The 13,101-nt window shown below is 44.5% G+C and overlaps 1 protein-coding gene across 2 annotated transcripts in view; it reads left to right on the forward strand.

The window, feature by feature from the left end:
- LOC110501989 (collagen alpha-2(VI) chain) overlaps window positions 1–4,369 on the forward strand; it is a 34,471-nt gene extending 30,102 nt beyond the window's left edge. For both annotated transcript variants that reach the window (XM_036959530.1, XM_036959529.1), the window contains exons 30-33: window positions 30–137; window positions 305–557; window positions 3,186–3,224; window positions 3,401–4,369. In XM_036959530.1, the coding sequence (XP_036815425.1) occupies window positions 30–137; window positions 305–557; window positions 3,186–3,224; window positions 3,401–4,005 (1,005 nt within the window). In that variant the 3' untranslated portion in view covers window positions 4,006–4,369. The remainder of the gene's footprint in view (window positions 1–29; window positions 138–304; window positions 558–3,185; window positions 3,225–3,400) is intronic.
- The last annotated feature ends 8,732 nt before the right edge of the window (window positions 4,370–13,101 follow it).

Raw genomic sequence — 13,101 nt, forward strand, 5'->3', positions numbered from 1 at the left:
GCTTAACAGTCTCCATCTCTGACTTGCAGGTGGCTGTGAAGAACCTCCAGTGGATAGCCGGGGGCACCTGGACTCCCTCCGCTCTGAAGTTTGCCTATGACCACCTGATCAGGGACAGCCGGCGGACCAGAGCCAAGGTGTGCTGTGAACCACTTAGCCAGCCTATGATTTTGTCTGTTCTTGCTATATAGTATCCATGGGTCTGAGACCTGGCTAAATAATCTGTAACATGGTCGCTGCTGCCCCCATGTGGATGGGAAACTGAACTCTGTCTTGCTGTGGTCTAACACTCCATTCTTAACAGGTGTCGGTCGTGGTCATCACGGACGGACGCTTCGACCCGCGGGATGATGACTCTCTGCTGACCTACCTCTGCGACGACCCCAGCGTGGACGTGAACGCCATCGGGGTCGGGGATATGTTCGGCCGGGAGGGACAGCACGAGAGCCTCGAGTCCATCGCATGCCAGAGGCATGATCGCGTGACGGGGATGACACGTTTCGCTGACCTGGTGGCGGATAACTTTATAGACAGGATGGAGTCGGTGCTCTGCCCCGGTGAGACTATTATTAATATAAATGTATCTCCTAAAGCAAGAGATGGTGTCTTAATTAAGACATGTCAATATTGGCCTCCCGAGTGGCGCAGCGGTCTAAGACACTGCGTCGCAATGCTTGAGGCGTCACTACAGACCCAGGTTCGATCGCGGGCTGTGTCGCAGCCGGCCGCAACCGGGAGACCCATAAAGCAGTGCACAATTGGCCCAGCGTCGTCCAGGTTGGGGTAGGGTTTGGCCGTATGTTCTTGTCCCATCGCGCTCTAGTGACTCCTGTGGCGGTCCGGGCGCATGCACGAAACGGTCGCCAGTTCTACGGTGTATTAGACTGGCTTCTGGACTAAGTGAGCAATGTGTCAAGAAGCAGTGTGACTTGGCAGGGTCGTGTTTCGGAGGATGCATGGCTCTCGACCTTCGCCTCTCCCGATTCCATACGGGGAGTAGCAGCGATTTGACAGACTAACTACATGTTGGATATCATGAAATTGGGGAGAAAAAGGAGTAAAACTATAATAAAACACGTCAACATCCTCGTGTTGTACTGACCTCAGACTGGTGTTGTACTGACCTCAGACTGGTGTTGTACTGACCTCAGACTGGTGTTGTACTGACCTCAGACTGGTGTTGTACTGACCTCAGACTGGTGTTGTACTGACCTCAGACTGGTGTTGTACTGACCTCAGACTGGTGTTGTACTGACCTCAGACTGGTGTTGTACTGACCTCAGACTGGTGTTGTACTGACCTCAGACTGGTGTTGTACTGACCTCAGACTGGAGTTGTACTGACCTCAGACTGGTGTTGTACTGACCTCAGACTGGTGTTGTACTGACCTCAGACTGGTGTTGTACTGACCTCATCCTCGTGTTGTACTGACCTCATCCTCGTGTTGTACTGACCTCATCCTCGTGTTGTACTGACCTCATCCTCGTGTTGTACTGACCTCATCCTCGTGTTGTACTGACCTCATCCTCGTGTTGTACTGACCTCATCCTCGTGTTGTACTGACCTCAGACTGGTGTTGTACTGACCATTGGTGGTAAGCCTCAGACTGGTGTTGTACTGACCTCAGACTGGTGTTGTACTGACCATTGGTGGTGAGCCTCAGACTGGTGCTACTAGACTAGAGCAGGACATGATGGGTGTCTCAGACAGGACATGATGGGTGTCTCAGACAGGACATGATGGGTGTCTCAGACAGGACATGATGGGTGTCTCAGACAGGACAAGATGGGTGTCTGACTGGTGCTACTAGACTAGAGCAGGACATGATGGATGTCTCAGACAATACACGATGGTTGTCTCAGACAGGACACGATGGGTGTCTCAGACAGGACATGATGGGTGTCTCAGACAGGACATGATGGGTGTCTCAGACAGGACATGATGGGTGTCTCAGACAGGACATGATGGGTGTCTGACTGGTGCTACTAGACTAGAGCAGGACATGATGGGTGTCTCTGACAGGACATGTTGGATGTCTCAGACAGGACATGATGGGTGTCTCAGACAGGACATGTTGGGTGTCTCAGACAGGACATGTTGGGTGTCTCAGACAGGACATGTTGGGTGTCTCAGACAGGACATGATGGGTGTCTCAGACAGGACATGATGGGTGTCTCAGACAGGACATGATGGGTGTCTCAGACAGGACATGATGGGTGTCTCAGACAGGACATGATGGGTGTCTCTGACAGGATGTCTCAGACTCAGTCAAGAGCTTGTAATGCCACCACCAATTGTAGGTAGAACAGACTGGTGTTGTACTGACCATTGGTGGTGAGCCTCAGACTGGGGCTACTAGACTAGAGCAGGACATGATGGGTGTCTCAGACAGGACATGATGGGTGTCTCAGACAGGACATGATGGGTGTCTCAGACAGGACATGATGGGTGTCTCTGACAGGATGTCTCAGACTCAGTCAAGAGCTTGTAATGCCACCACCAATTGTAGGTAGAACAGACTGGTGTTGTACTGACCATTGGTGGTGAGCCTCAGACTGGGGCTACTAGACTAGAGCAGGACATGATGGGTGTCTCATCCTCGTGTTGTACTGACCATTGGTGGTGAGCCTCAGACTGGTGATACTAGACTAGAGCAGGACATGATGGATGTCTCAGACAGGACATGATGGGTGTCTGAGACAGGACAAGATAGGTGTCTGACTGGTGCTACTAGACTAGAGCATGACATGATGGATGTCTCAGACAGGACATGATGGTTGTCTCAGACAGGACATGATGGTTGTCTCAGACAGGACATGATGGGTGTCTCAGACAGGACATGATGGGTGTCTGACTGGTGCTACTAGACTAGAGCAGGACATGATGGGTGTCTCTGACAGGGCATGTTGGATGTCTCAGACAGGACATGATGGGTGTCTCAGACAGGACATGTTGGGTGTCTCAGACAGGACATGATGGGTGTCTCAGACAGGACAAGATGGGTGTCTCTGACTGGTGTTACTAGACTAGAGCAGGACATGATGGGTGTCTCAGACAGGACATGATGGGTGTCTCAGACAGGACATGATGGGTGTCTCTGACAGGATGTCTCAGACTCAGTCAAGAGCTTGTAATGCCACCACCAATTGTAGGTAGAACCTAACCTTTTTCCATTTCCCTTCTAGAGCCCGTTATTGTTTGCCCTGACTTGCCCTGCGTAACAGGTACGTTTTTACTTGCTACTGTATACTCTATTGTCATTGTACAAGATTAGTCTTTCATCCGAGTTATACTGTCTGGCAAAATACAAAATTGGTCAATTTGTACTACATTATACAGTAATGGTAAGGTTTCAAACTAAAATCTATGACTGAGCGTTCACTGACTTTGCCTTCATCAGAACCAGAGGTGGCACAGTGTATTGACAGACCTGTTGATCTGGTGTTTCTTCTGGACGGTTCTGAGCGTCTCGGTCATGAGAACTTCAACCAAGTCCGTGACTTTGTCCAGCACTTGGCGAACCACTTGACGCTGGCGCAGGACAAGAACGACCGCCAGGGAGCCCGCATGGCGCTGCTACAGTACGGAGGAGAAGCTGAGCATCACCTGGCCTTTCACATGACCCACGACCTTCCGTCCATCCTAGAGGGTCTGGCCAGCATGGACTATCATGACATGTCTTCTTCTATGGTGGGGGCGGCCATCTCACACACCGTAGACCACGTTCTGACGCGACTCAACGTCCGCCAGACCAGACACCACGCCGAGCTCAACTTCGTCTTCATCACTGACGGCGTCACCGGGAGGAAGGGGCTGGAGGAGGGGGTTGACACCATGCGAAACAACCAGGCAGTCTCCACGGTGATCGCCATGGGGACCGACGTGGAACAGGAAGTGTTGGAGAAGCTGGCCTTAAAGGACCAGTATGCCATCTTTAAAGGAACAGACTTCTATGAGCTCAACAAGCACAGCTTCCTAGATCGGTTCCATCAGTGGGTCTGTTAAAGGGGACATTTTGATTTGGACTGTCACGTTTATGGATTTCACGTTATTAAAATGATTGAGGCCAAATTGATGTTGATAATTAATGGATTAGGATTAGTTTGAGGGTTAGGGTGTAAAGGTCAGGGTGTAAAGGTTGTTTAAGGGTTAGTGTAAGGGTGTACATTTCCCTCATTGAGATCATATATGTCTGCATTGATTTACCATCAAGTGAAACCTCAAGCATAAGCAATAGTCAATACAAGATCAGTCACAGGGCTGTTTGTTTGTGTTTCAATGGATTTTGCAGAATATTGTATTAATTACGTACAAACTGGGTATGTTTTATAAGATTTCATGAAATAAATGATGGACGGCTGAATCTGTACTGTTTGGGCACGTTCACATTCTTCTCCTTCCTCCTCCTCCTCCCCCTCCTTGTCTTCTACCTCACATCCAAGAAGAACCATGTTTGAACTCCAACATCGCACCACACACAAGTCAGGTAGAGCGCCCATACAATACTGCAGCAAAGATAACACTTACCAAATCGTCCACATCTCCAGTATCATACAACACAGGAGCTGCTGCTACTTCTCTTTTCCTCAGCAGTCAGGAACTGAGGACATAATCAAGCTCCAGCCAGGGTTGATCAGTCACATGAGGACATAATCAAGCTCCAGCCAGGGTTGATCAGTCACATGAGGACATAATCAAGCTCCAGCCAGGGTTGATCAGTCACATGAGGACAGAATCAAACTTCAGTCTGAATGATCAGTCAAATGAGACTAACTGCTAGGATGAAGTTAGGGAACAGCCAGGCTGAAGATAAAGGAACAACTAGGGTGAAGATAAAGGAACAACTAGGGTGAAGATAAAGGAACAGCCAGGCTGAAAATAAAGGAACAACTAGGGTGAAGATAAAGGAACAACTAGGGTGAAGATAAAAGAACAGCCAGGCTGAAGATAAAGGAACAACTAGGGTGAAGATAAAGGAACAACTAGGGTGAAGATAAAGGAACAGCCAGGCTGAAAATAAAGGAACAGCCAGGCTGAAGATAAAGGAACAACTAGGGTGAAGATAAAGGAACAGCCAGGCTGAAAATAAAGGAACAGCCAGGCTGAAGATAAAGGAACAACTAGGGTGAAGATAAAGGAACAACTAGGGTGAAGATAAAGGAACAGCCAGGCTGAAGATAAAGGAACAACTAGGGTGAAGATAAAGATACAGATAAAGGAACAGCTAGACGGAACAGTCTCTGGTACTGGGGATGTGGTAACTACCTGGAACAGTCTCTGGTACTGGGGATGTAGTAACTACCTGGAACAGTCTCTGGTACTGAGGATGTGGTAACTACCTGGAACAGTCTCTGGTACTGGGGATGTAGTAACTACCTGGAACAGGCTCTGGTACTGGGGATGTAGTAACTACCTGGAACAGTCTCTGGTACTGGGGATGTAGTAACTACCTGGAACAGTCTCTGGTACTGGGGATGTGGTAACTACCTGGAACAGTCTCTGGTACTGGGGATGTAGTAACTACCTGGAACAGTCTCTGGTACTGGGGATGTAGTAACTACCTGGAACAGTCTCTGGTACTGGGGATGTAGTAACTACCTGGAACAGGCTCTGGTACTGAGGGTTGGGGATGGGGTAACTACCTGGAACAGTCTCTGGTACTGAGGGTTGGGGATGTGGTAACCACCTGGAACAGTCTCTGGTACTGAGGGTTGGGGATGTGGTAACCACCTGGAATAGTCTCTGGTACTGAGGGTTGGGGATGTGGTAACTACCTGGAACAGTCTATGGTACTGAGGGTTGGGGATGTGGTAACTACCTGGAACAGTCTCTGGTACTGAGGGTTGGGGATGTGCTAACTACCTGGAACAGTCTCTGGTACTGGGGATGTAGTAACTACCTGGAACAGTCTTTGATACTGAGGATGTGGTAACTACCTGGAACAGTCTCTGGTACTGGGGATGTAGTAACTACCTGGAACAGTCTTTGATACTGAGGATGTGGTAACTACCTGGAACAGTCTCTGGTTCTGGGGGTCGGGGATGTGGTTGACCTTGAAGAGATCATTATTCTCTCCATCCTCATCTACCAACATCATGGAGTCACAGAGTTCACCGCTACCCTTCTTTAACCAGGAAATACAACCATCAAAAACAACTTCTGTAGGCCTTTGCAGGGTGATAACAGTCAGACAGAATACCCGGGATTGTCAACACAAGTTGAGCCTCTAATGCAGGGTTCCCCTACTGGCGGGCATGATTTACTTTACCACCCCCCCCCCCCCCCAGTTGTTGGACAATGTTTAAAAAAAAATGGGAAATCTATTCCAAAGTATTCCCACACATAATAGAAATATGTGCACTGAGTATACAAAACATTAGGAACACCTTCCTAATATTGAGTTGTTCCCCCTTTTTCACACAAAACAGCCTCAATTCAGTCGGGGCATGGACTCTACAACGTGTCGAAAGTGTTCCACACAGATGCTAGCCCGTGAGAAACCCAGTAACGTTGCAGTTCTTGACACAAACTGATGCGCCTGGCACCTATTACCATACCTTGTTCAAAGGCACTTAAATCTCATCTTGCCCATTCAGCCTTTGAGTGGCACACATACACAATCCATGTCTCATTTTTCTCAAGGCTTAACAATGCTTATGTAATCTGTCTCCTCCCCTTCATCTACACTGATTGAAGTGAACTTCTTAGAGATCCCTTCCCGCTCCAATCCCGTTAACCAGATTGATTTGACAACATCCAGTGAAATTTCAAGGCGCCAAATTCAAAACCAGAAATACTCATAATAAAAATTCATAAAACATACAATACATCACAATAAACTTAACGTCTTGTTAATCCAGCCGCCGTGTCACATTTCAAAAAGGCTTTACGGCGAAAGCAAACCATGCGATTATCTGAGGACAGCGCCCCATATACAAATGCATGACAAACATATTTCAACCAGGGAGGTTTGACACAAACGTCAGAAATAGGGATTTTAAAAATGCCTTACCTTTGATGATCTTCTTCTGTTGGCACTCCAAAAGGTCCCAGTTACATCACAAATGGTCCTTTTGTTCGATAATGTCCTTCTTTATATCCATAAAAACTCAGTTTAGCTGGCGCGCTTCAGTCAATAATCCATCCAGTTTCCCTCCATCACAATGCATACAAAATGAATCTCAAACGTTACTAATAAACTTTTCCAAACAAGTCAAACAACGTTTATAATCAAACCTTAGGTATCGTAATACGCAAATAAACAATCAAATTTAAGACAGAGAATAGTATGTTCATTACTGGAAATAAATAAGAAAGAATGAGCTTTCCTCCACACGCTTGGAAACACCACAGCCAAAATGGGAGCCACCCAGAAAAACTAAAATTTCTGGGTCATTAAAAAAATAAAAACAGCCTTAAATTCATTCTAAAAACTGTTGGCATCTAGTGGAAGCCCTAGGAACTGCAATCTGAGAGGACTTGGCCTTATGATTAAAGTTCTAGCCATTGAACATAGTAGTAAGCTGAATTCTTTGGGGGGGGGATGATGTGTCCACGGGGTTTCGCCTGCCATTTCAGTTCTGTTATACTCACATACATAATGTTAACAGTTTTAGAAACTTTCGAGTGTTTTCTATCTAAATCTACCAATTATTTGCATATCCTAGCTTCTGGGCCTGAGTAGTAGGCAGTTTACTTTGGGCACGCTTTTCATCCGGACGTGAAAATACTGCCCCCTTTCTCTAAGAAGTTTTAACAATTGACATCAATACTGGATCCTAGCTTTCACCTGGATTCACCTGGTCAGTGTGTCATGGAAAGAGCAGGTGTTCTTAATGTTTTGTACACTCAGTGTATGTCAGACCCTCATAAATCTAGAATGTTTAGATAATGGCAGCCATCTTGGACAGGGATATACTTTATTTCACTGTATGGACAGATCCCTCTCCCCTTCTATAGTGTCATCCTTCTGTCCATCCTTCTGTCCCTCTCACCTTGTGTCATCGTTGAGACATCACACAACATCTCTCTCCACGTCATCTTTCTGGCGTGTCTGTACCACAACTTCCTGGGCCTCTCCTCACATACCTGCAGGGTGCAGGGGTCAGACACAGTCAGTAGGTTCCCAACCAGAGAGTCAGCACCACATTACTGGCTAAATACTCATTCACACTCTCAGTCTTCTGTGGCCTCTTCGGCCAATCACATGGTTCAGTAGCCTGGATCAAATCATCAAATCAAATGTTATTTGTCACCGGCTTCGTGTAGACTAACAGTGAAGGTGTAGACTAACAGTGAAATGCTTACTCATGGGCCCTTCCCAACAATGCAGAGAGAAAAATAATAACAAGGGGAATAAATCCATAATGAGTAACGATATCTTGGCTATATGCACAGGGTACCAGTACTGAGTCAATGTGCATGGGTTTGAGGTAATAACTTGGCTATATACACAGGGTACCAGTACTGAGTCGATGTGCATGGGTATGAGGTAATAACTTGGCTATATACACAGGGTACCAGTACTGAGTAGACGTGCAGGGGTACGAGGTAATAACTTGGCTATATACACAGGGTACCAGTACTGAGTAGACATGCAGGGGTACGAGGTAATAACTTGGTTATATACACAGGGTACCAGTACTGAGTAGACGTGCAGGGGTACGAGGTCATAACTTGGCTATATACACAGGGTACCAGTACTGAGTAGACGTGCAGGGGTACGAGGTCATAACTTGGTTATATACACAGGGTACCAGTACTGAGTAGACGTGCAGGGGTACGAGGTAATAACTTGGTTATATACACAGGGTACCAGTACTGAGTAGACGTGCAGGGGTACGAGGTAATAACTTGGTTATATACACAGGGTACCAGTACTGAGTAGACGTGCAGGGGTACGAGGTAATAACTTGGTTATATACACAGGGTACCAGTACTGAGTAGACGTGCAGGGGTACGAGGTAATAACTTGGCTATATACACAGGGTACCAGTACTGAGTAGACGTGCAGGGGTACGAGGTCATAACTTGGTTATATACACAGGGTACCAGTACTGAGTAGACGTGCAGGGGTACGAGGTAATAACTTGGTTATATACACAGGGTACCAGTACTGAGTAGACGTGCAGGGGTACGAGGTAATAACTTGGTTATATACACAGGGTACCAGTACTGAGTAGACGTGCAGGGGTACGAGGTCATTAGCCCCCTAGAGTCAATGTCCGCCGCCCCAGAGGAAATCACATTTGCATAATAACAAAAATCCCCATAAAAATCCATCAGTTGAAGAGATATATTTTTTTCTGCATTGGATGAGTCTCGAAGCACCTCATCCGCCAATGTCGCACTGAGGCATCTGCGGTGACACTCACGTACATGTCGGTTGTTTTGCTCTAGGACGACCTCCTCACTCGTCTGAAGGTCTCCCGGTACCAATTGAAAGAATTGATGGAAGAATACAGTATATCAAATTGAATTTTGTTTGTCACATGAGCCAAATACAACAGTGAAATGCTTACAAGCCGTTAACCAACAATGGAGTTTAATTTTTTTTTAAATAAAATACAGATAAGAATAAGACATAAAAGTAACAAGTAAGTAAAGAGCAGCAGTAAAATAACAATAGTGAGACTATATACAGGGAGGTACCGGTACAGAGTAAATGTTTTATTTATATATTAAAAAAATCACCTTTATTTAACCAGGTATTTAAATATATAACCCTTTATTTAACCAGGTATTTATATATATAACCCTTTATTTAACCAGGTATTTATATATATAAAGCTGTATTTAACCAGGTATTTATATATGTAACCCTAACCCTTTATTTAACCAGTTATTTATATATATAACCCTTTATTTAACCAGGTATTTATATATGTAACCCTAACCCTTTATCCTAACCCTTTACTTTGCCACCATGAGCTATATATTGCTTTTACCTCTCTTATCCTACCTCATTTGCACATGCTGTATTTAGATTTTTACACTGTATTATTGATTGTATGTTTGTTTTATTCCATGTGTAACTCTGTGTTGTATGTGTTGAACTGCTTTGCTTTATCTTGGCCAGGTCGCAGTTGCAAATGAGAACTACCTGGTTAAATAAAGGGTTAGGGTTATATATATAAATACCTGGTTAAATAAAGGGTTATATATATAAATACCTGGTTAAATAAAGGGTTATATATATATAAATACCTGGTTAAATAAAGGGTTATATATATAAATACCTGGTTAAATAAAGGGTTAGGGTTATATATATAAATACCTGGTTAAATAAAGGGTTAGGGTTATATATATAAATGCCTGGTTAAATAAAGGGTTATATATATATATAAATACCTGGTTAAATAAAGGGTTATATATATATATATATAAATACCTGGTTAAATAAAGGGGAGATAAATAATAAGGGACCAGGATGCCAGGTAGGACGTGACCCCCCAGTGTAGATAAATCAAATCAAATGTATTTATATAGCCCTTCGTACATCAGCTGATATCTGAAAGTGCTGTACAGAAACCCAGCCTAAAACCCCAAACAGCAAGCAATGCAGGTATAGAAGCACGGTGGCTAGGAAAAACTCCCTAGAAAGGCCAAAACCTAGGAAGAAACCTAGAGAGGAACCAGGCTATGTGGGGTGGCCAGTCCTCTTCTGGCTGTGCCGGGTGGAGATTATAACAGAACATGGCCAAGATGTTCAAATGTTCATAAATGACCAGCATGGTCCAATAATAATAATCACAGGCAGAACAGTTGAAACTGGAGCAGCAGCACGGCCAGGTGTACTGGGGACAGCAAGGAGTCATCATGTCAGGTAGTCCTGAGGCATGATCCGAGGGCTCAGGTCCTCCGAGAGAGAGAAAGAAAGAGAGAAAGAGAAAATTAGAGAGAGCATACTTAAATTCACACAGGACACCGGATAGGACAGGAGAAGTACTCCAGATATAACAAACTGACCCTAGCCCCCCGACACATAAACTACTGCAGCATAAATACTGGAGGCTGAGACAGGAGGGGTAATTGGTGGAGTAGAGGACCTTGTGCATTTCAGGTAAAATAACAACTCAAAGTTTATATCCCAGGACAAATTATCTAGCAACAGCAAGCTAGCTAAAGAGGACGAATTAGCTAGCAAGTGCAAGCTAGCTAGCTAAATTGCCATAAATGTTTAATGCTTTTCGACCTGTCCCTAAATTAATATAATTGGTTCAGAGTTTGCTTTGATATTTTAACCAGCGTGTCGTGATCGCGTTTGGTGTGGGGGGACAAAATACATTTATGCACGATGGCGCACACGCGCAGCCGGTTTGGGTTCAGTGTTAGGAACGAGAGGCACCTTTTCATTACAACGTTGGAGGAAATACTTCCTAGCATGTGAAGAACGTGTTTGCTGGCCTCATAAAGTCTAGCCATAGCTAATATTTAGAAAAACAATTTGTTGTTTGGCAAGAGTTCTGCTAATCTGTTTGCAATCCCTTTAGTGTTGCTTTCTAGCTTGCTGGCTAGCTACCGAGGTTAGCTGGCTAATTAGCTACAGTAGTTAGCTACTGCCATCAGTTGTTGTTATGTTATTATCATATTTATCTTACTCCACCATTTGTAAAATGCATACTGGCATTTGAATATAGTGAAGGAAAAGGGAATCTGGACACACAAGGTAGACACATTTAAATGTAGGTGTAGATCAGTGGCAGTCATTCATATTCTATTCAATGTAACATCCATTGGGTTAGGCTACTACATGATACTAGAATTGTCCCTATACCCATCATGAGGTTGCTACAACCTAGCCTCTGAATGAAAGTTTACAACGTAGGTGACAGACAGTGACACATTCAATACCATCTTACACACTCTTGAATACATCTAGCTGATATAGGGTGCAATCATTAGTCTAACAGTTGCAAACAAATTTCTGTTGGACAAACTCAGGTATGTTTATCCCTTTTCGTTCCATTTTCTTCCATTTAAGAAACGTTTTTCAACAGAATCGACATCAGTCTTCAGTGAGTTCAAGACAACTGGGGAAAAAAAGAGCTCCATCTGCAAAAATAAGTTTTGAACAGTCATCCAACTCAGGAACACGGGCCGCTTTCTAGACCTCTGACCAGAAGACAGACCACTGACATCATGATTCAACCTTGTTTTTTTCAGAGATCCCAGTTGTCTTGACAGTACCATAAATCCAGAGAATGACAGACTTTGATGACAAAGTTTGATGACAAAATTTTCCCACAAGAAGGACCACCTTACTTTTCAAGTGAGCACAGCACATCAGTGAGTCCAAAAATGTATTGTATGCTGCTGCATAAATTATGTAATATGCCAGGGTGATGTGTATACTGTAGCTAAGAAAGTAATACTCAGTGTATGTTGTGTAGTAAGCTGTTAGTAGCCCACGTGTCTCACCCTAATAATTTGGTCCCTTTCCCCCTCATAACTTAGCCTACTGTTCTGACTTGATGGTGCACATGTAACCTATAGCCTGTTTTAGAGAAATGTAATCATCGAATATTGTAAGAGCTTTCATTGTCTGTTTATATGCCACCTTTATTTATTCTACGGTTCTGACTTGGTGTACAGGGAGAATAATGTAAGAACGGCCCATGTTCTGAATTCTGTCGCTGTACATTTCAGAAGTGCTGAACAAATAGTTATATTGACCACATCCGTTTTTAGCTCTGTCAGTGTCTTAATTGAAATGACAGATTACCCCTTATCCGCTCATCGTTCCCTCATGCCGTTAGTTTGTACATCTCAATTGTCAGTAGAAACCACATTAGATTAAGCAAGTCAGCCATATCAGCTATGTTTTTTTAAAGGCAGTAAATGAGGCTGAATGTTTGGCTGCCAGACAAGGCTCCGCTGATAGCCAGGTGTAGCAGAGGATTCACTCCATGGTACTGAATAGAAAGTTCTGCCGTTGAGACAGCTTTATGTCGGCCCTAACAGTCTGTGGGCACCATTTGTCACGGTTGCAGTGAAATTAATGTATTGTTTAGTGATGTTTTACATTGTGTAGTGGCTTTGCTGGCATGTATCAACAACAAAAATGAGTTTGTCCCACCAAGATTTACATGTTAAAAATCG

The sequence above is a fragment of the Oncorhynchus mykiss genome, chromosome 22 (assembly GCF_013265735.2).
Source record: "Oncorhynchus mykiss isolate Arlee chromosome 22, USDA_OmykA_1.1, whole genome shotgun sequence".
Classification (NCBI taxonomy): Eukaryota; Metazoa; Chordata; class Actinopteri; order Salmoniformes; family Salmonidae; genus Oncorhynchus; species Oncorhynchus mykiss.